This window comes from Budorcas taxicolor, chromosome 2 (genome assembly GCF_023091745.1).
Source record: "Budorcas taxicolor isolate Tak-1 chromosome 2, Takin1.1, whole genome shotgun sequence".
Taxonomy (NCBI): Eukaryota; Metazoa; Chordata; class Mammalia; order Artiodactyla; family Bovidae; genus Budorcas; species Budorcas taxicolor.
In genome coordinates, this window is record NC_068911.1 from 61716993 (window position 1) to 61741674 (window position 24682).

The 24682-nt window shown below is 36.5% G+C and overlaps 1 protein-coding gene across 8 annotated transcripts in view; it reads left to right on the plus strand.

The window, feature by feature from the left end:
- ZNF385B (zinc finger protein 385B) overlaps positions 1 to 24682 on the plus strand; it is a 352923-nt gene that overhangs the window by 264007 nt on the left and 64234 nt on the right. For 7 of the 8 annotated variants that reach the window (XM_052655478.1, XM_052655517.1, XM_052655502.1 and 4 more), the window contains 2 exons: positions 10763 to 10801; positions 15101 to 15211. In XM_052655478.1, coding sequence (XP_052511438.1) covers positions 10763 to 10801; positions 15101 to 15211 — 150 coding nt within the window. The remainder of the gene's footprint in view (positions 1 to 10762; positions 10802 to 15100; positions 15212 to 24682) is intronic. The other variant, XM_052655486.1, reaches the window with a different exon arrangement.

Sequence of the window (24682 nt, forward strand, 5' to 3'; positions counted from 1 at the left end):
CAAAATTTCCATTTCCAAAATGAGCTGAAGCTATTAGATGTTAAAATGATTACTAATAGCCATCATCACATGATACATACTTACGTTTCAACTTTGACATACTTACCTTCTAAAGGCGACAGCAGCATTCATTCATTTAGTCAGTCAGTCATTCAGCATTTATATCCCACTTCCTCCCCCAAACCACTTGGAACATCCCCTCTGATCTGAGAAATAAGGCTGCTTGACATGTTCCAAAGTGAGTCTTCTAACAGTCCTACCTGGCCTTGGACTCTACTTCGTGCCACCCTGGGGAGCAGGAACCAGAGTGGAGGGGAGCAAAAGCAAGAGCAGTCTATTTCATTACATAGGGAAGGAGCACTTGACAAGAGTCAGAACACCACAATGGACTTGTTTTCTGTGATCTTGAAAAAAGCAACTTGGTTCTACTTTTCCTCAATATAAAACTAGGGGATGATTAATACCTTCCTAGTCTATATCATGATATCATGCAAATTTGAGTTATTATATTTATGGAGTATTGAGGATATGACTGACAATTTAGAAAATTTCTGGAATTTAGTGAATGTGAAAAAATTGAAACAATATAACATACCACCATCCTATTTTTAATAATTTAAAATACCCATCAGTTTCAAATGAGATGTTTATGAGGTGATTCCCAAACAGAAAAGCTGTATTCTTATAAATAATATAAATATTTATATCAATATTTCTATCTCTTTGATCTCATCTTCTTAACCAGTTACCTTAAATAAATCAAGATATGTTTATCCCTGCAGCTAGAATTATGCATTAGAGCAATCCTAACTAAGGTTGATGCTAAGAATATGGCTAAGACCTCATCGTGAGTTTTAAATTTACAGTCAGCTTGAAGAAGTCATGTCTGGCACTAAGCAGGCGCTCAATTTACATTAGCTTGAATGATATAACAGTAGTGCATACCTAAAGACCAGAATCACCTGACTGCCTGAACACAATGAAGAGGAATAATGAATTTTGAGCAGTGCTGGGGAGAAGGTATATTGAGTGGAGGTTGGCAATAACCACAACTAGTTTGGCTGGATTCCTTTTTCCTCCATTTATCTTCAGTAATATTTAGATTTCAAAGGCCACGTATAAAGATATTTTGAGCCCCAAAGCTTTGCACCTGTGACACACGGTCATTGACACCAAAGACACAAAGATGTTTTCTGTTATATTTTCAAACTACTGTTGACTTTCAAATATAGAACCTTTATTCTCACATTATTAATCAAATTGATATTAGTTAAAATGGAAATTAAAAGCATTTTAAGCTCAAAATAGTCCACATGTTCATTTATCCTTCTTGTATTGATAAAGGAGGTATATTCTAAAAATTCTTTGGCTCTTTGACTGTTACAGAAATCTTTTCACCATACTGCCTTCTTTTTTTATCTAATTTGCCAATTTAATTTGAATTAAATTTGCCAGCCATATGAGAAAAACCCATGCAACCTGTGCAGTAATAACTAATTGTAAATTCAGTGTGACATCTACCTGTAAACTCAACGCTTCCTCAAAAACGACTAGTAGATTTATACTCTATCCCTTAAAGTTATGTACATATGTATGAAAACTGTCCTTTCTTAGAATATAAACAATAGCCTAATTAAAACTTTAAAAATATACAAGCCAAGATATTCTAGCTCCATAGCTGTCAGGAATAGCAGAGAAATGTATCAATCTGTAGACTTCTAGGGCAGGAAGGGAGGGATTAAAACAGATACATTTTAAATCAGTTCCTTCATAAAAGAACTTTCTAGAAAGAGCCTGTGGCACATAGTTCATCTCTCCTTGTGCAATCAGACCCTCCATTGTCTTCTGAGAGAGCTGCCACTTCACAAGACCAGCCCCTTTAATGGATGAGTAGCCTCTGAAGAAGAACTGTGATAGCCAGATGTGAAGTTCTTTGAAGCTACACCTTCTGGGGAACCATCATTTTGGTTACAAGCAAGAGTAATATCAGAATTTCCTGGGAATCAATCATCACAGGAAATTATCAGCAATTCATAGACTTTCCTTTTCGCATTTGCTTCAGCCTCAAGGGTAATCACAAAAGATTATAGTCTCCATTTCGGCTTCCATATCACTGAAATATTCTTCTCTGCTGAGAACAGTTGATTTCCAGAGGCCAGCTTTTAACCCCAGCTTCAGGAGGCCACTTGGACTGCAGTGGTTTGATAACCGCCAACAATTGTTAGTGTGATATGGTTCTGATGTGAGGCAGAGATTCACTGATTCCTGACTAATTATAAGAATCCTTTTAAATAAAGTGACATATCAACTTCTCATGCTATTGGATATCATTATTTTTTTCCATTTTAGTAAGTGTTAGAAGTTGAGGGAGACAGAAGGGTAAATAAAAATTTTCAAATGAGTGTTGTGAAGATTTTGAAGCCAGCATCTCTAAAGAGCGAATTTCAGAATGGAAAACAGAATAATTCAGAAATGTTTGTGAAAGTCTTCAGAGATAGATTAAAAATACCAGTGATTTTTGCTTCATGATGTTAAGACTCTTCGTGAACATTACTAAGGGATTTTGTGATTCATGACAACTTGCTATGTAATTCATATAGGTCTTTCTCCTTTGCATTATTAGGAAATCTTGATGCCATGTCCATGGTCAAAATGTAAGGAAACTGACACGTTTTAAATGGATGATTTTATTTTATTTGCATATTCATTTTTCTCTTATATATGATGCTCTTACTCTGAACACATGGGGACAGAAAGGACTTTGTTTATATTTGAAATAAATTTGGTGGATAAAATAGTTTTACCTAGAAGTAAGTGTTCCTTTGTTACAAATTCAAAATACTACATTTCCTTACAAATTCAAAAGAAAGGAAGGCAGTTCAGTTTAAACTACTTTTGGTGTTAAATGTAGCCTCCTTGCATCTCATAAAAATAATTATAAATCAAGTTAATAAATATTAATATCAAGCTATACTTATTTAATAAAGCTTTATTTAATAAAGCAATTATCACCCCAGAGAGCAGAGGAAGGCACTTTATTAAAATTCTTTATTTTAGTTTGCAAGTATGGTATATTTTGTATTATATAAATACAGAGTTGAATCAAAAATTTTTTTGCTGAGAAGAGTAAATATGTATATACATATCCATCCATACAAAAAGGTAATAGCAAGATGACTATATAATATATAATAGTTTTTATATTACCCATCCACAAAACCACTCAGGGACCACTTTCCTAACGCTCAGTCGTGTCCAACTCTTTGCGATCCCATGGACTGTAGCCCACCAGGCTCTTCTGTCCATGGAATTCTCCAGGCAAGAATACTAGAGTGAGTTGCCATTTCCTTCCCCAGGGGATCTTCCCAACCCAGGGATCAAACCCACGTCTCCTGCATTGCAGGCAGACGCTTTAACCTCTGAGCCGCCAGTTTCCTAACTGAAGTCCTAAGATGTTAAATGTGGCAGGTAAGCCTGCATGAAGAAGAAGGACCAGTAGAATCAACACTGCTATAGCCATGACATCCTTGGAAGGGAATGGGAGAAGGGAACAGATGAAATGCAAGATGCCCAGTTAAAGTTGATTTCCAGGTAAACAACAAAGCATTTTTAATATAAGAATATCCTATGTAATATTTGGCACATCATTTATATTTTTTAAAAGGGATTTTTATTTCAAACTTGGTAACCAGAGCAGGAGATCTGGGTTCTGGTCTTAGCTGTAGAGGTTCAAGCAAGTTACTAAAATTCTCCAAATCTTTTCTCATTTTCAAGTGAGAAAGTTGGAGTAAAATAATACTGGTGAGACTGGGACTAGACCTACATGCTTTAACCAGACCTGTTTTCAATGTTTTATTAGACTGAGTTTCCAGTTAGGATTCTGTTTGCGGGTAGAGTTGGGGGAAGGTCCTAAAACTCAAAGCAAATTTAAAGTTTGAAAGTATAGATGCTCCCTGACATTTTACTGCTGTCCTGTGAGAGTGTGACATGGGACAGCCCACAATGATGCTTAGGATAGGAACGTTCCAGATACGCTGCCTTGCATTGAGCCTTGCAGTCCTCACCTGTCAGCCTCCTGAGTGCAAGAGTAAGGAATGTGTTGTCCTCTATTTGGAGAGCGAAAGCACTTCATTTCCACTTTGCTTTACAGAATGAAGAATACATTCAAACAGGTCCAGATTTCCAATTTTGCAATTCTTCCAGCCTGGTGTGCTTTCCTTTTCATCTTAAGCCCTCTTAATTTGTGTCACGGACCTGTTTTGCCTCAGTGTCAGGAGGTATCTGATAGTTACTGAACAGCCTTTCAAGCTTAGCTTTGACAGAAGGGTTTTGAAAGGATGTCAGTCAGTGTGTTTGGCTGTTGAGGAGGGATATTGGTTTTTAAATCAAGAAAGCTCATTACCTCACTGCTGCTGATGCTAAGTCGCTTCAGTCGTGTCTGACTCTGTGCGACCCCACAGATGGCAGCCCACCAGGCTCCCCTATCCCTGGGATTCTCCAGGCAAGAACACTGGAGTGGGTTGCCATTTCCTTCTCCAATGCATCAAAGTGAAAGGTAAAAGTGAAGTCGCTCAGTCATGTCTGACTCTGTGCGACCCCATAGACTGCAGCCCACCAGGCTCCTCTGTCCATGGGATTTTCCAGGCAAGAGTACTGGAGTGGGTTGCCATTACCTTCTCCCATTACCTCACTAGTCACTGAGAAAGGCCCTGTGACATTTTTTTAGCCCATTTACCAGAAAAATAGGCAAATATATCACTATTACTTAGATTCAGAGACTTAACACCACTAATTTTTTTTTAATTGCATTTATAATCATCAGCAAGTACTGTTTGGTTATTTGTATGCCTTTTTTTCCTAAGAATAAAAAGTTCTGCTGTTTGGGTTTTTTAAAGTTCTATTTTTTAAAAAAAAGCATATTTCTCAGACTTATTTTTGGCTCTGAATTTTATGTTATAGAAGCTTAATCCTAGAGCCAAGTTTGGAGTGTTCTCAAGCCACTATTTTAAAAAGAAAAGCAGGAAAGGCCAGAAGGCAGGTGACCATCTTCTATCTCAGATACTAACCTGTTCTTCCAAACAAAGCTGTGTAGCTTCTTTCAATGTCCTGTAGAAGAATCACTTCTCATAAGCTATCCTCAAGTGAATCCCTATCTTGTTTAGTACTTTAGCATCTATTGAAAACCTATTCTTCAGCCCATATTCCTGAAATAGTTTATTTCTTGTTTTATTTTACCCTGAGGAGACAAAATACTAAATAAAACAGGTAACAGGTGACTCATTTATTTCAGTTTCTCTTGGTGGATCCAGTTGCTGTTCCCATCACTCTGAATAGTGTTTTTCTTTGGATAAGATAGTTCATTGTCAACTATGTACACCTTGGGCTCTTTGCTGTTGTTGTTTGAAATATGAATATACCTTATTGAGAAATATAAAGTATAATATTCTGAAGGTAGTAACTTTTCCATAGAAAATATTAATAGCATTTGTCATCATTTCATTTCTTCTTCCGTGCTATTATAAAATTCAGAATAGAACTAAATTCTTATTCATACTCTATAAGGTAGTTTTTCCTTTTTCTTAAATATTTTATAACTTTTCTCATAAATTCTCTCAACAGTGCATCTAATAATTTCATGGAAACTTTTTGTTACCTTGTCTTTGACAGTTGTTACTGAACTTTCAAATCTGTATGCATGCATTGGCCAAAATTATTTTAGTTATAGGAACATCAGATAATACGGATAAAATGAAAGCCTTTCAAAACTTTCTTTGTGTCTTGATGGAAAAATACCTCTCTCTTCTCATGGTTTCCAGTCATGTCTAAGCATTCATTTGTTCAAGAATGAAAACAAACAAAGAAAAACACTGGATGTCCTTAAGAGACATAATTTAGATCGTTACCTAAATGCCTTTTCCCTACATTGAAAGGAGCAGCTGAATTGGAATTGAGCATGGTCTGGGCTTCCTTAATCCATCATATTAGCCAATTAGAATTTCCAAAATGCATTTTTAATCTGAATATGGGTACATACGCCATTGAATTTCAGTTCTTAAGTTTACTCATCTAATGTTTGAATAGAAACGTCAGCACCTGAAGCATTGCTGGGCATGTATGTGTCCATGCAATGATGTATGAGTAAACCTTCAATTAAATCTCGTACCCATTACAGATGTAAATTGAAAATCTTATTTGTTAAACTGAACTTTTTGAAATGCTCTTTGCAGCGGCTTCTTAAATTACCCAGCAGCATAACTACAGCTTTGCTGCAACTCTCTTGATCCCTGGCAGTGTGGAAAATCACCAGGCCTGTGGAGCCAGCCAGGAAAAGGGAACATTGTACATTTGCACTGACCATATGATTGCATACAAGGATCTACTGTCCGAGTTAGACATTCAGCTTCAGTAGGGTGCACAGGTCTAACCTTAGGGCATCTCCCATTAACAAAATAACTACTGTCTGGAAAAGAACTCAAAATTTATTCCTTCAGCCTAGAACCATTTAAAAATTATCCACCAGAGTGTTAAGCTGGTTTACCACTAAAGAGAGGGAGATGGTGAAACTACCCATTCCTTTCCTTTTAGCTTTTTCACTTGTACCATTTGGAAACTCCAAAGTTCTAAAAAAGTGTTAACAATGTAAAACATCATTTTCTTGTAATACCTTCACAAAAAAAGCTGTTAGAGTTTAGCCAAAATATGTGTTGTTGTTCAGTCACTCAGTTGTGCCTGACTCTGCGATCCCATGAACTGCAGCACATCAGGCTTCTCTGTCCTCCACCATCTCCCAGGGCTTGCTCAAACTCATGTCCACTGAGTCAGTGATGCCATCCAACCGTCTTATCTTCTGCGCCTCCTTCTCCTCCTGCCCTCAATCTTTCCCAGCATCAGGGGGTCTTTTCTAATGAGTCAACTCTTCACATCAGGTGGCCAAAGTATTAGAGCTTCAGCTTCAGCATCAGTCCTTCTAATGAATATTCAGGACTGATTTCCTTTAGGATTGACTGGTTTGATCTCCTGGCGGTTCAAGGCACTCTCAAGAGTCTTCTCCAGCACCACAGTTTAAAAGCAAATTGTGTTATGGAATAGATAATTCTTATTTGATGAATTCCAGAGCTTTTCAAATGGAGAAGGCAATGGCACCCCACTCCAGTACTCTTGCCTGGAAAATTCCATGGATGGAGGAGCCTGGTAGGCTGCAGTCCATGGGGTTGCTAAAAGTCCGACAGGACTGAGCAACTTCACTTTCACTTTTCACTTGCATGCATTGTAGAAAGAAATGCCGAACCACTCCAGTGTTCTTGCCTGGAGAATCCCAGGGACGGGGGAGCCTTGTGGGCTGCCGTCTATGGGGTTGCACAGAGTCAGACACGACTGTAGCGACTTAGCAGCAGCAGCAGCAGAGATTTTCAAAGAGGGCCTAACAATATGGAATTTAAGTGAAAGATGTCAGACTTTCTCAATTCATTTTAAGGGAAAAAAGAAAAGAAAGAAAAGGAAAAAAATGTATTCTGATCTGTACTCTGGATGCTTCCAGTCACTGGACTGGCTCCACTTACGTTTTCTGCAAGGAATGTTGACCACCACTAGGGAGGCTCTAGAAAGGGCCTGGGTTCCCACTTAATTTCTGCAGCTATCAAAACACTGCTAATTGTCACCAGTCTCAAAATATGTAAACTTCTGCAACATTTTGATAAAATAGTAGTAGTAGTACTAGTAGTCATAGTAATAGCTTTAGTGGGTCTGAGACGTAGATCAGTGTGACCTATTATTTTCTTAAGTGTGTTATTTTAGCCTTTGTACCAATTCTGGTTGACTTTCTGGTGGAGTAATGGTATCCCTGTGGTACAAGAGCACAGCTGATTTTGTTTGCCAGTCACAGTGTGTGGTTTTAGCAAAGAGCTAAATACGGCACTTGGTTGAATCAACAGTCTGGGGAGAGTGCGGTGTGTCATTTGTCTTCCTTTCAGTGACACTGATGGCATTCAGGTGGACCCCTGTCAGGATGCTCTGGGTAGGAGAAGCAGTGACAGGACGGCAAGTCTCAACTTCTACCCATTCCAGATGCAAAAATGCAGGCCTCACAGCATGCTGTGCCAGGGTAACGTTCCATGTGGCTTATTTTTATTGAGACTTCTGATCTGAACTGCAAAGCAGTACTGAGTTGTGTAGTTGAAATAAGACTGCCAGTGATATGTGTTTGTATTTCCTGATCTTTGAGAAAAGGAATTTGTCTTGCAATAGTTGTGTCTGCTTTGTTTCTGTTTAAGTTTTTAAGGATTTGAAACAAGTAAAACAGTAATAATAAAGGCATATGGTCAGAGTATTTAAATATAAAAGGCAACACCATTTTTGTAGTAACTTCATAGAAATAAATTGCTCTTCAGTGACATAAGCTATCACTTTTAGACATGTCAGTTCCTGAATATTTGAAGTTCTAATGAGACCCTATTGTCTCGTTCTTTTCCATAAATCCAATAATGGAAAAGGAAAGGATGAAAAATAGTCATTCTTTTTGTACTCCTGTAATTTGACAATATTGTGATTAAAAAACTGATCCTTTGCCAAACTTCTGGAAAGCTGTAAGTCACAAGGATTTAGTAGCTGAGGTCTGTTTTGTAGTAAATCAAGGACAGGTGCAAATGATGGCCATCACCTGCTCTGTGTAATCTCTAAGTATTTCTGGAACTTTATTTTTTTTCTGTATGCAAGCCCAACAGTTACAATGGGGAAAGAGAACAGGGCAGCCCCAATTTTTATTTATGGATTTCCTGAAGTAGCCCAAGAAGAAATGGGTTTATCCTCAGAAAGGCATATATTGGTCAGAAAGAAAAAAAAAGCTGAGACTCACTTCTCCAGGAAACTTACTTAAACACCAAGCAGGACTTCTGCGTAGCTTGACTGGGCAGCTGCCCTTCAGGCTGCAGGATATTCTAGAAACACTCCTCCTTTCTTCACAATTCTTACCTCCTACAGCAGTGCTACACACAATATCCATAACCCTACTTGGTGGTCCATTAGCGGGGAAGAGTGGGGGGAGAGACTGCTGCCTGAGTTTGAATCCTGACTTCAAACCTACAGACTCAAGGGTGACCAGTTCTTAAGCTTCTCAAAGCTTCAGATTCCTCATTTGTAAAAGGAGGGTAACAGTGGTATCTGTCTCACATGATGGTGGAGGCTGCACGAGATAATCCCTTAGTAGAGTTCCTGGCACGTGCGAAGAGTTCTGTAAATCTAAGCTGCTCTTATTAAGATGTTTATTCTTATTATTACAGCTTAAAGTATTAACCATGCAGTCGTGTCCCACTCTTTGTGACCTCATGGACTGAAGCCCGCCAGGCTCCTCTATCCATGGGATGAAGTGGGCTGCCATTCCCTCCTCCAAGATTACAGCTTAGAGAAAAAAATTAAAAGGCAAATACAGCAGGAGTACAAACACATTGATGTCACTGTTAAAGGGAGGATCCTGGATGCTTAAAGTGTGAGAAAATCAGAAAAGGGGGGAAAAGTTCAAAGTAAGGGTGGGGCAAGAGGGGACAGACCTTCATGGGCCTTCTCTTGCCTCACTGATTTGCTTAATCATCACCCTTTTTCATTTTTACAATGTCCTTTCTTCTGTTTGACTCATCTTACCCCATCTAATTTGGGACAACACCTGGAACATATTAGACCTCCAGAAATGTTTGTTGAATGACTGATCTTTAACTTTTTAAAGTCAAAAACCTGATTTCTGCTCCTGTTTAGTAGAAAAGCTAGTACTGCCTGCTAGACTTATAATAAGTGGTTGCCAAATGCTTCGTAGAACATCGGTTAAAGCAGATAGCTACGTTTAAGATGAAATGTCCTCATTTTCCAGAATAGTATGGATACCCAGCCACATATGAGAAACCCTGGTATAATTCTGGAGCAGTCTTTTTTGCTATTTAATTAAGTAGTGCATGGTTTGCTCCTCTACCCAGCCCCATGTGATGGCCAGTGAAGTCATTGTAAGACTCATTGTAAGTTCATACAATTTGAACTTCATCCCCTTGAAAATTATTGAGATAGGTGAAAGGTTTGTAATTTTATTTTATTTGCCTAAAATTCCACCCAGGAAAATTATCTCAAATGTAAATGTCATCTAGTACTAGGTTCTTTGTTCATGTCTTCCCTACCCCTGGATTCTCTGCCCTCCCCTAGACGTCATCCTGCCTTTAGTGAAGTGTTGCGGTGTGTTTTTTTCCCCTTGGCTAGGTTTTATTTGCAACTGCATGTGTTTTTATATGATTGCTTACACTGTGTGGATATAAATTACTTTTTGGAATAATCAGTGAAAAAGAATTCATACAAATAGATTTGTAGTTCCATAAACTTTGTGAATACCCCCAAAGATACCTGTTTATTCTTATTTTGATATTGAAAATATAATAGATGGTATGATAACATTAGCTTCATGAATTCCTTTTATAAGTACTGTAATAAAATGGTTAATTTGTCCATACATACCCTTAATTATCTCCTCAATTCCTGGCAACAGCCACAACCCCATCTTTCCTTTTTATTGCCTACCAGTTAATTGCACTAATAGGTTTTACTTTTCATTTCTGCATGACTTTCATTATAAAAAAAGGCAAGTGCTAACTCTTGCTGCTTTTTAGTTAGTACATATTTCAGACTTCTTAATCAGAGATGAGCAAAGCAAATGGATTTTTTTAAATTTCATGTGACTATGCTTGCTAGCCTCAAAATTCCAGATGACTACTTCTGACTTTTACTCTTTTAGAAAAGAAGAGGCTTATTTGGGACCAATAAATTCTGCCAGGTAAGGAATATTGGTAGCTAGAGCTATGTGGTAGTGTTTGTTTTTGTTTTTTTTTCCTCTAGAAAAGCTCTTTTTAGTACTGTTTACCAGTGAATCAGTCTTCTCAATTCACAGACAGGTTTCTTGTGCAATGTGAACTAACATGAGCTAATTTAATGAGTATTTAACAAGGCATTTGTTCATTTAAAAGTGATGTAAACATTTTAATAAAGATATTTGAAAACATTTGTGCACTTTTAATAATCAAATGTGTATGAAATCCAATAGAATCTTTAAAAACAAGAGTTTGTTTTATAATTGCAGTACCTTCAATAATTTTCCTGAGTACTCTACATATAAAATGATATGATATTGATATATAGTATTGACTATACTAAATTGAATAATTTTCATTTATCACATTTTATGATTTATGAGAATGTTTTTATTCAGCCTGATTGTTTTATTCATCTTAAAAATTGGTGATTGAATAAAAGACTTGCCACTGATTTAGTTATACATATGAAATATGTAATATTTCTTTATGAAATATGAAATATCTCTGGTGGCTAAGACAGTTAAGAATCCACCTGCAGTGCGGGAGATCTGGGTTCTATCCCTGGGTTGGGAAGATCCCCTGGAGGAGGGCATGGCAACCCACTCCAGTATTCTTGCCTGGAGAATCCCCAAGGACAGAGGAGCCTGTTGGGCTACAGTCCATGGGGTCACAACAAGTCGAACATGACTGGGACTAAGAACAAATCATTATGATTAGAGAGAAAAGAATTTGCATTAGAGGAAGAAAAAATTTAAGTTGATATAAATTAACATTATAGTTATTATTTTTATCTAAATTTTCAAGTATTTTAGGAATACTACAAGAAAAAATTCAGGATTTTACTACTGTATACTTTAAAAAAAGAGAAAGATGTAAAAGTGTTTTCTATGTTGTTGCTAAGTTGGGATCCTGCTGAAATGACCCAGATATTTGTAGTTACTGCGTGCTAAGTCACTTCAGCTGTGTCTGACTCTTTGCAACCCCATGGACTATAGCCCACCACGCTCCTCTCTGTGGGATTTTCCAGGCAAGAACGCTGGAATGGGTTGCCATTTCCTTCTCCAGGGGATCTTCTCTACTCAGGGATCAAACCTGCATCTCTTATGTCTCCTGCATTGGCAGACAGATTCTTTACTACCAGCACAACCGATAGCCCTTCAGATGGCAAATACTGAAAATATCAGATAGGCAGTGTCTGTTTCAAAATATTGGATGAATTGGCAAGTTTCTTTCTTATACCATTTAAAGTCTTCTTTCAACTAAATTATGTCCTCCCAAGTGACATATGAATAAGAAATATAATTATAGAATTCTATGATAAACAGGGGAAAAGAAACAAGATTGAGACAGAAAAAAAAAAAAGTGGACCTTTTCTTGAAATACCTATAACAAAATAGAGAATCAAGTGGAAAATAGAGAAAATTTGTTCCAAGTGAGAAATATGAAAGATAAAATTTTCATGTGATTAGCAGTTAAGCCATTCAAATGATGAAAAGAAGCCAGAGTTAATGACAGATGCAAAGGAATAGAGTAAAAGGACTGTTTTATGAGGATAAGTAGGATTATATGTATAAAGTAGAGAAGTCGATTCTAGCTAAGAATTTCTTGAAGGAACCTCTTTAGTTTGCTTCTCATGAAACAGATGGGTGGGAACTCACCCGCCTTTATATGGGGGTGCTTAGCCACAACTCACCTTTCAGGAAGAGAGCACTCAGCTTGGGAACATAAACAGTATTTTCAGGTTATAGGGTATAAATATGAGATTTGAGTAGAATGCATTTGTATTAGGAGTTACTTGAAAAATTATGTAGGCAGCTAACAGTTTCAAAAATTCAAAGGGAATGTTTATATTCAAGGTTGTATTGGAAATCTCAACAGATATCTTGTTTTACTAAAAATTTGGAACTAGGTTTTTGTAGATGTATCTTTGTCTATGTTTCTATATTGAAGTATGAGAACCACTAGGATGTGCAGATTTATTTTAGATGATGGAAGTTTTAATCTTTAACTTTCAATATATTTTTTGAAGTGAAACTGTGATTTCATAAATATCATTGCTGCATTCTTAAAAAGTCTATTTTAATATGATTTAAAGAAAAATGTTAGAATAATAATATATATAATAGTATAGGCATATTACAAAAATGATGAAAGGAAATGTGTTTAGGAAATATTCACATTGTTTTATTCTAGCTAGTTCACATGTCACTAGAGGACAATGGCACCCCACTCCAGTACTCTTGCCTGGAAAATCCCATGGACGCAGGAGCCTGGTAGGCTGCAGTCCATGGGGTCGCTAAGAGTCGGACATGACTGAGCCACTTTACTTTCACTTTTCACTTTCATGCATTGGAGAAGGAAATGGCAACCCACTCCAGTGTTCTTGCCGGGAGAATCCCAGGGACAGGGGAGCCTGGTGGGCTGCCGTCTATGGGGTCGCACAGAGTCAGACACGACTGAAGCGACTTAGCAGCAGCAGCAGCAACAGCAGCAGCAGCAGCAGCAGTAGATGTATGTTTTAGAACCTTAGAACAAAAAATATCTCAATAAAATTCTCTTATTTTTTTAGCTTTGTAAAATAGTGCGAAGTTTCCCATCCTGCCAATAACGTTTGGCTGTTTTATTTTTAAGCCTGTCTAAACTGTTTTGCCATCTCTATTAACAATCAGAAAGTTACAGGTTCATGTTATGCAAATTGATGAGACTTAAGTATTTACACTGTGAGTATACTAAGGAAGTGGACTAGGGTTTAATTTTCGATATTTCGAGATTTTTGCCCATAGAGGTTTTTTTTAAATTCTTGTTAAATGAATTTTAATACAATCAGCTACAACCTTGAGCAAAACAAATCCCCAGATTTTCCAGTAATGATATTTTATATTAAATAGTTAAATGTAATACTTTTAACAGTTTTTTTTCCTCTTTCACTTTTTAAGTTATCATAAATAAAATTGACTTTTGGAGAATGCCCACAGTCCTGTAAATTTCCATACATGTATAAGTTTGTGTAACCATCGCTTCAGTCAAGGTATAAAGTAATTCTATTACTCTCTTCTTTGAATTTCTAAGTGTTCCAAACCATATAACTTGTCTTTATAGTAGGAATACATTGTCCTAAACTGGTAGCAAAAAAAAAAAAAAACTACTTTGCTGTACTGTTCGATAAATCTGTGCTCCACTCTCCTTTCAAATGAATTTAGGTTCTTCTAATTGCTAATTGTACACTTGGTTGATTTATGTCCTCATCAGAAATAGCATTCATTTTTCCTTTCTACCAAATATCATCAACTAATCCAGTCCTAAGCTCTAACCTCTGGAGATTTCCTAGACGATGATATCAGTAGATCTGTCTTTGTTCACGTTACATCTGTTGATAAGTTATGCTTTGTTCATCATCCGCATTGTTTTTTGAACTGCCAGTTGTCTGACGTTAATGCTGGATTATTATCTGAAGTACACAGGAGAATCACTGCTGCATTTCTTTTTATAGGCTCTGCAGATAGTGTTCTTTCTTTTTCCAAGTATTTTCATGGCTTTGTGCCATGCTTTTTCTACACTATCATTGCATATTTCTCTATCTATGTATGGTACATGCAAACCAAAGAGAGGAAAGTCACAGGCTATATGTCAAAACTTTCCTTGAATATTTAAACAAGTGTTGCATCTTAACCATTCTGTTATGGACATTTGAGTAGCATGCATTTCCAATAAAATGAATATCTACAGTCCATAAACAATAATAAATTATTTTAAAATAAAGATCAATATTTGTCTAACTGTACTGTAATATAAGCCTATCATTTATGACTTTACCACAGATAGAAAATTAAGAAATTTAAATATATCTGTAACAGTCATCACTGAGGTCATTTCAGACCATCTTAAGTATTATTACTTCACACAGAGAAAACATTAACAAGTTAATTTTAACCCTGATATTTGGATCTTAAGTTTTCTTGTTCTATTAATCTTTTAAGATTTTTCAAGGTTTCTTATATAAATATATCTTGAAATGTTGTGATTCTCCTGTGATTGTTTTGTGTGTGTTTTTATTTTTAAAAGATTTTTCTTTTGCTTTTCATTCTTGGAAATAAGTATATTACTAATGAATGAGATTCTTTATGAGAATGAGATTCTTTATGATCCTTGTTTGGGAACTAAAACTTAAAAACTTCAAGGAATAATACAGCTACTTTTACTTGTACACACTATTGTCTGTCCTTTGAAGCTATAAATTGACTGTTTTGTCATTTGCTCCTCAGATGGATCCTGTGCAAAAAGCAGTCATTAACCACACATTTGGAGTGTCCATTCCCCCAAAGAAGAAACAAGTTATTTCTTGTAATGTCTGTCAGCTTCGCTTTAACTCGGATGTGAGTATCACCTTTCCATTGCTCTCTGTAGTCTGTCAGCTTGGAGTCTGATTGTTCTGAACATGTACATCTCTTCATATTACATATTCTCTAGAAGCACATTTATTGTGGGCTGTTGGTGGCCCATTGATTTCAGTGTGCTGGATTTTAAAGGGCTGCAGATTCAACATTAGAAACTTGAACCACAGAGTGGCTAATAGCAAAAATCAAGGATTTCTCTGTGTAATCAGACTCATCTGTATCATTTTATACTTAATTCTACTGTTATATTTACTTTTCAGAAATACTTGAATAGCAGAAAATATTTTTTAAAGTTTAAAATGCAATGAAAATATGAAAAAATGCAATGAATGTTGAAGAAAACCATTGTTATTATTCTTGATAGCAAGTATCACATTTAAGTGTGTGTGCCAAATCATATTAAACACCTGAAGAATAATTTATTGCACAGTTTATATTTTCCCAGAAGATAGAAATACAGGGAAGGCTTTGTAAATTATCTTATCTGGCAAGCATAACCATCCTGTTTAAAAAAAATGATAATAAGAAAAGGATACACATTAATATTTTTTGAAAGTCAATTTTAGAATATAGAAATAAGATAACAATATCATATTGAATAATATTAGAATGTTTATAATATTCAATTATCAAGTAAAGCCAATGACCAATGCAAATCTGAATCTGGCAACTGTATATTTGGTATTTCCCAAGATATTTTACCATCAACATCATTTTGCAAAGAGTATGTTATAAGATTCATGAGTTTCAGAAATACTAAAATAGTAAATACCTTTCTTTGTGTATACCAGTAAATGATATTTTCATAATTCTATTTAGGAAATATAATGAAAATTATAGTCATTGGAAAAGAGAAGATATGCTTATCATGACTTATAAAAGTATATTTAATGCAATTTCAACCAAAAATCCAATGAATTTTTTTGGTACCTGATAAAATCTTTCTCCAATTCCATATTCAAGAATTAAAATGTTCCCAAATAAATTGAGAGATATATAGTACCAATTCACTAGAAATCTCGGTATTGTTAAGATGTCATTTCTTCCCCAATTGATCCATACATCTAACACAACTTCGATAAAAATCCTAGAAGGCTTTTTTCATAGAAAATACCAAGACATTTCTTAAATGTAATAGAAAAGGCCTATGATAGTCAAAATGTTTTTCAGGAAAGAACAAAGTTTGAGTACTTATACTTTTTTATTTTAATACTTACTCTAAAATCTATAGTAATCAAGACCATATTATTGGTGAAAGAGTAGTAGACACATTGATCAGTAGGACAAAATAGACCCACACCTGTCCAGTCAGTTGATCTTCAACAAAGTTGCAGATAGTTCAATGGAGAAAGGTCAGTCTTTGCAACAAATAGTGCAATTGGATATCTACATGTAAATTTTTAAAAAAGAACTTTGTGTGCTATTTCCCACAAAATACAAAAATTAATTCAAATAGATCATATGCATAACTATAAACTTGAAACTATAAAACTTCTAGAAAAAAAAAAACATAAGAGAAAATTTATGTGACCTTGAGTTAGACAAAGATTTCTTTGTCTAAAAAAATATGAAATAAAAAATGTGAATTATGAAAGTGTTCATTATTGGACTTCATCAAAATTAAAAATGTCTCCTCTTCAAATGACACTATTAAACTGTTAAGAAATTGAAAAGAAAAACTACAGACTGAGAGACAATATTTATAAGACACGTGCCTTGTATGCAGAATATTTAAATAACTTACAATTCAATAATAAATAATAAATGGGCAAAAGACTTAAATAAGCACTTTACCATGACAGATAAATATGCAAAACAGTTCTCAACATCATTAGCTGGTAAGGAAGCAAACCACAATCAGATACCACTATATCTATTAAAATGATAAAAATTAAACCAATTGATATTACCAAATGCAAAAATGAGGACCAACTGGAACTCTCATTAACTGTTGTTGGAAATAAAAGATAGTACAGAGCCTTTAGAAAACAGTTTGATGGCTATTTATAAGAATTTTTATAAAGTGGTAGATTCATTTCTCATACAGCCCATCAATCCGACTTCGAGGTATTTATTTATCCAAGAGAAATGAAAACATTTGTCATATTTACATGTCTTTATAGGAGCTTTATTCATAATTGCCCAAAACTGAAATTAATCCTAATGTCTAACAACTGATGATGAAATAAACTGAAATATAGCCCTACAATGGACTCAGTGGTAAAAGAAGTGATATACCAATGCCTGTCACAATATGGATGAATTTCAAAGGCAGTGTGCTAAATAAAATAAGTTGCACACAAAAGCTATACACTGTATGGTTACACTTATGTAACTTTTGCAGAAGACAAAACTGTGGGGACAGAAATCAGACCCATAATTAATAGGGACTGAAGTTGGAGTTGAGAAAGTCATCACCAAGGGGCATGAGAGAACTTTTTTGGGTGATGGAAATACTCTAAATCTTCGTTGCTGTGGTAGTTACACAACTGTTTTGTTTTGTTTTTTCCTTCAAAACTCATAGAACTCAATACCTAAAAGGAATTTTACTGTATGTAAAGTAAACCTGACTAGGAAAACAAAATCAATGTGATAGGAATCATGAAATATTTTGTAAACTGAAGACTAATTATAGAAACATACCTACCTAATATATTAAGCTACAATATTACTACTAGATTTAAGGTATAATAATTAAAGGAATTTTGTAAAGAAAAGATGGAATAATAGATACCGAAAATAGATCCAAGTACATTTAACATTTTTGCCCAGTTATTATCCAAATTTATGTAGCCATGTAGGGAAATTAACATCTTTGTAACTTTATGAATGTAAAGTGAAAATGTTCACTACCTAACTGGCCACTGGCAAAATGAATGCACAGGTGAAGACATGCTCCATATTTAATTCTAGCATTCCCACTGCAGTGGTGCCAGATGTTGAAGCATCTCATAATACAAAGCAAAGAGATTGCAAAGTAGAATTGCAAAAATCTTGCAAAAGATGCAGACTTCATGAAGTCATGATTATCATGTTGGAGAACTGTTTAACACAAGTCACTGACAAATGAGGATCTGCCTGTTAGAAGTATTAATTTAACAAGAGAAAAATTAAAAGGTTGATGATAGACAGGCTGCTCAAAGTAAAATGTTTTAACTATCAAGTGAATAATAAAAACTTTTGCAATTATGAATCCCTTGAATTAAAAAAAAAAGAAAACATTTATTTACATGGTCCAAAAAGAAAATTAATTTTAAAAGAATCATTGAAGAATATTGTTTCATCCTATTCCCATCCTCCTACTCTCCATGCCTTTCTCTCTCTGTCTATCATAACTACATTAATATTTCTTGCCTATCTTTCCTGGGTTTGTTTATGCAGATATAACCAAGTATGAATATATACTCAATCTCCTTCCTTTTCTACCTACAAGGTAGTATACTCTTTATGCTTTACTTTTACCTTGCATTTTTTTAACATAACAATATATCCTAGAGAGTTTTCCCTATCAGAACCTAGCAAGCCCCCTCACTGTTTTTTCATAGGTGTGATAGGCAAAGATGTCCACATCCTAGTCTCTGGACTCTTACTATATTACCTTGTAAGGCAAAGGGAAATTAAGGTAGTAATTGGAATTAAGAACACTAATCAGTGACCTGAAAATAACTGTCCTGGATTATCCCACAGGCCCAAAGGCCCTTAAAGGTAGAAGAGGGAGGCAAAATGAAAAGTTAGAGTGACAGGATATAAGAACAAATTGAGTGGCCATTGTTTGTTTGAAGGTGAAAAAAGGGACCACATACCAAGGAATATGGAAAGTTTCTAGAAGTGAAAAGTCAAGGAAATTGACTTAGAGCCCTCAAAAGAGAATGCAGTCCTGCTGACACCTAGGTTTCAGCCCAATGAAACCCATGTTGGACTTCCAGCCTCAAGAACTGTAAGATAATAAATATGTGTTGTTTAAGTCACTGAGTTTGTGGTAATTTTCTACAACAGCAATAGAATACTGATACAGTAGTCTATGTGTAGATGTCCCATGGTTTCTTTAACTAGTCCCTTATTGGTGGACACAGATTTTTTCTTATCTTTGGAGTTAACATCGATTTTCATAACCAATAAATGACAGATCTTCAAAAGAGACGTGGGTTCGATCCCTGGGTCAGGAAGCTACCTGAAGAAGAAAATGGCAACACAGTCCAGTTTTCTTGCCTGGAGAATCTCATGGACAGAGGAGCCTGGCAGACTACAGTCCATGGGGACACAAAGAGTTGGACACGACTGAAGCAACTTAGCATAGCATGCTAGTACATAAATTTGGGTCTCTTGCCTATGGATCCACAACTCTCCCATTATCTTATGTTGCCTTAAAAATTAACTCATTTTCTTAGCACTTACTGTGCTCCTATTTTATTTTATGCCAAGCACTATACATACTAGGGGCTTCCCTGGTAGCTCAGCTGGTAAAGAATCTGGCTGTGATTCAGGAGACCCCAGTTTGACTCCTGGGTTGGGAAGATCCCCTGGATAAGGGATAGGCTACCCAATCCAATATTCTTGGGCTTCCCTGGTGACTCAGATGGTAAAGAATTGCCTGCAATGCAGGAGACCTGGGTTCGATCTCTGGGTTGGGAAGAATCCCTGGAGGAGGATATGGCTATCCACTCCAGTATTCTTACCTGGAGAATCCCCATGGACAGAGGAGCCTGGTGGGCTACAGTCAGTGGGGTTGCAAAGTGCTTACACTATGCTATGTGTGACTAAGCACAGCATAGCATACATACTAGACTCCAGAATCCAACAGCAACTTTTACTAGTAAACAGGGTGCATGAAAGCTTTCAAGGATTAACCTTATTGGATCCTCTCAGAACATATTCTGAGTTTTCAGCTCTATATGTTCATTATTCTATACATAGAAATGCTGCACAGTGTAAAACATGGAATTAAGGGTCCTTGAATGTGATTTAACCCCTAATTTTGAACTTTGATAAACCATTTCACCACTGTGGACCTCAGGTTCCTCCTCTGTAACATAACCTAAAATGGACTACATGGTCTTTGAGAGGATCATTCCAGCATTATGATTAAAAATCATTTCATGGTATTTCTTTAGAAGGATGAGATTTAAACACTTCCACCTTACAGGTGGAATAGCTAAGACCTAGAAAGAATGACTATGCATTTTATTTGTTATTTGTATCATGGGTTGAGTGAGGGGAGGTATGTCAGTCTTCTTGCTACAGCCTAGAATTGCTCTGGGAGCAGATTCGTCTTTAACATGAGCTTCATTCAGTGTCAGTAATTTTCTTTGAATTTACTAACAGAGACATGGACAGATGTACCCATGAGCACGTGACCACTGGCTTTCTTGTCATCGTTAAAGCTCTGTTGATAATGGAGAAAGAAAGTAAATTTCTGAGTCATGCTTAGACTCTGGGCAGGAAAGCCACAAAGTTTGGATGGCAAATTCACAAGTGTGACATATACATGTTCTCAGTGTTTAGTAATGGTGCTATAATCTGCATAACTGAGCTCTGAAACTGAGCGTTCTTTATTTGGGGGAGAGTTTATTATTTTATAATTACCCTATTTACATTTTAATGTAAGAATTAAGAAGATGCTTATCTTTATTTTCTTTAATAACATTTTTAAATCAGCCTAAGACTGAATTGGCTTTCCTCTTCAGTGTAGAAAATATGTTTATTGAAAAATCTGGAAGGCAGATTTGCACAGTTAAACAGACTGCATTCTGCCATTCTCCATTACCCATATAAACTGTACCAGGGCAGACTTCAGGCATAAAAATTCAATGTGACCTAGTTTAAGTGTCCAGTAATCCCCTTTGTTCAGCTTTTATCATCTCAGTAGAACTCCACTGTTGGAAAGCAAAATGCTACAGCTTTATTTACACAATACAGCATTATGCAAATGAACAAGCATTAATCACAAACATTTCCCAAGTGAACCTTTGCAAATTGACACCATTAACTTTGCCAAGGGGCAGGCGTTGCAGTCCAGGAATAATATGTCTTTCCAACTGAGTCCTAGACATTTGCTCAAATGTGTACATCACCCATATCCCTATTTCTTCTTGACCACCCTTTTTCCTGAATAACATGGTTTAGGCTAAGCACTGAATGAAATTGTCCTGGGCTTGAATGCCCCCTTCTTCTCCAGTGAACAAGTACACTGCAACTCTAGGGTGGCTATAAATTGATAAGCTTAAATCTGAATCATTCCTATTAGCTGGGAAATATGTTTCTAGAGTTAAGCCTTGCCGGGGAAATAGGTCTTCCATATGTTCCATAGTCAGTTTTTAAAAAGACTCTCAAAATTATTGGACTTTCGGTTTTCATACGAAAAGCAAGAAACTAGCACTTTTAACAAAAACTTTTAAAATATTTTTGAGGCCAACATTTCTTTTCTTGGCTAGGTTGAAAGCTGGCAGATCCCAAATAATTTCTAATTTTCATATTAATTTTAACTTCTTAGAGAATAGTAGCAGAAGGATAAAGAAAACTGACCCTTAAAGAGATTTTTACATAAAATCAGGGCAACTTAATACTCTTGAATGCTTAAAAATAGAGATGATCTTCTTTTATTGTTGTTATCTCAGAGCAGAGTTAATCATAAATACCCTAAACATATGACTGAGCCCTTTATACTTCATGGGCAAATAGAAATGAGAGCATAATGATCTTTTTAATCAAGTTTTATATACTGTAATTCAGGAACTGACCCTGAAATTTTGGTACTCAGCATTAATATCACAATTGATTAAGCATGAGACGCAGGGTCCCTAACTGCTAACCCCACTCATTTGGAGCTAACTCATTTGGCTTTTTTAATTTACAGCATTACTTTTTGAATAGAATTATAAATCAAATCATCTGTCATTCATTTTTATACAAATTTTACCTTGTGGCTCCTCTAAGGTTTTACTTTTGTTGCATTGTTTCTGTCTTTGTTTTGGGTTTTGATTATCTAGTATCTCCTCGCTCTCATTTTAGCCCACTGTTCTTTTCCCTTGCTATGTTCTATTTCCTCATGTCTTAAGTGATGAGGAGATAGATGACCTCATGCCATTTCATTGATTTACATTAGACTGATACGGTACAAATGGACAGAAAATTAAGGATTTGCTCAGAAGTTAAAATGGCAAAGTGACCAACTGTTTGTGTGAACGTTTCTGTAAGTGACCTAACTCTCTTATTCTTTACTATAAATATCTCTGCGATTTTAGGAAGTGCAATCATCCAACAATCACCCTCAGTTCATGTGTAATTGATACATCTGCAGTGCTTCTTTGCTCTGCATTTTGCATCTTTGTCAGTTTAGCAGTTTTCATTTGGACAAGGTTATTTAAATATGCTCTTCTGGGCCTTTCTGCCTGTATTTCTTTTTGTAATTTTAATCTTATGCCCACTTTCTGATTTCTTTTGCAGTTTATGTAATACAGTACAAATTCTCTGTCTTGTATAAACAAACTGCCCCCATCACCATCTGCCACTCAAGAGGCTTTAGTGTATTTTTTTGCTGGAGGCCCTGGCATTCCCTGTCATCCAGCAGGGATCTCAGCAGTCATGAGATTAGGGAGAAAGCAACAATTTCGGGTCCCACATAAATGCCCTTTCCATGTGCTCTTGGCTGACCCTCCATCTCCCTTGGCCCCCAGGCCTTACTGCATCTCTCCACCAGCTGCCAGGAGGCAGCAAGTCCCTACAGCAGCTGTGGTTCCTTCCCTGGGAGGTCAGAGCAGCAGGGAAATAGGAACCCCTTACACACCTTCTTGGAAGACCTTCCTTGAAGCAAAAGCGGAATAAGCACCCAACTGCAAGGGCACCTGCTTAAATTTTCTGAAGGATCAAGCTTTTTGTTTGAAAAATACTCTCCTAGGGAACTTGCGTCTCGCCCTTGGCTGCCTAGCTCTGGTTTTAACTCTAGAAATTCTGTGCGCAGTCATTCATGTTTGTCTTTCCCCGTCAGAACATGTTCTCTTCACATCACATTCCTCCTTCCTGTGTTCTCTCTTCTATCCCTTTCTCCCTCTCCTCTAGCTCTTCTCTGGCACAAAGGTACAACAAATGCACTATTCTTTCCTTCTCTCCTGGACATAATGTCTTTATTAAGCTTTTTCAAGTTTAATAACTGGATTCATTGCTTTAAATTCTGAGGCACTTTTCACTTGGAAAGCCCCTAAAATGTACTTTTTTTAATTTATTTTTTAATTGAAGGATAATTGCTTTACAGAATTGTGTTGGTTTCTGCCTAGAAGATAGTTTTGTTTACAGTATGTTGAACATAGTAAGGCAGAGGAACCAGAGATCGAATTGCCAACATCTGCTGGATCATTGCAAAAGCAAAAGAGTTCCAGAAAAACATCTATTTCTCCTTCATGGACTATGCCAAAGCCTTTGACTGTGTGGATCACAAGAAACTGTGGAAAATTCTTCAAGAGATGGGAATACCAGACCACCTGACCTGCCTCTTGAGAAACATATGCAGGTCAGGAAGCAACAGTTAGAACTGGACATGGAACCATAGACTGGTTTCAAATAGGAAAAGGAGTACGTCAAGACTGTATATTGTCACCCTGCTTCTTTAACTTCTATGCAGAGTACATCATGAGAAATGCTGGGCTAGAAAAAGCACAAGCTGGAATCAAGATTGCCGGGAGAAATATCAACAACCTCAGATATGCAGATGACACCACCCTTATGGCAGAAAGTGAAGAGGAGCTAAAAAGCCTCTTGATGAAAGTGAAAGAGGAGAGTGAAAAAGTTGGCTTCAAGCTCAACATTCAGAAAACGAAGATCATGGCATCTGGTCCCATGACTTCATGGGAAATAGATGGGGAAACAGTGGAAACAGTGTCAGACTTTATTTTGGGGGCTCCAAAATCACTGCAGATGGTGACTGCAGCCATGAAATTAAAAGACGGTTACTCCTTGGAAGAAAAGTTATGACCAACCTAGATAGTATATTCAAAAGCAGAGAGATTACTTTGCCGACTAAGGTCCATCTAGTCAAGGCTATGGTTTTTCCAGTAGTCACATATGAATGTAAGTTGGACTGTGAAGAAAGCTGAGCACTGAAGAATTGATGCTTTTGAACTGTGGTGTTGGACAAGACTCTTGCGAGTCCTTTGGACTACAAGGAGATCCAACCAGTCCATTCTGAAGGAGATCAGCCCTGGGATTTCTTTGGAGGGAATGATGCTTAAGTTGAAACTCCAGTACTTTGGCCACCTCATGCGAAGAGTTGACTCATTGGAAAAGACTCTGATGCTGGGAGGGATTGGGGGCAGGAGGAGAAGGGGACGACAGAGGATGAGATGGCTGGATGGCATCACTGACTCGATGGACATGAGTCTGAGTGAACTCCGGGAGTTGGTGATGGACAGGGAGGCCTGGCGTGCTGTGATTCATGGGGTCGCAAAGAGTCAGACATGA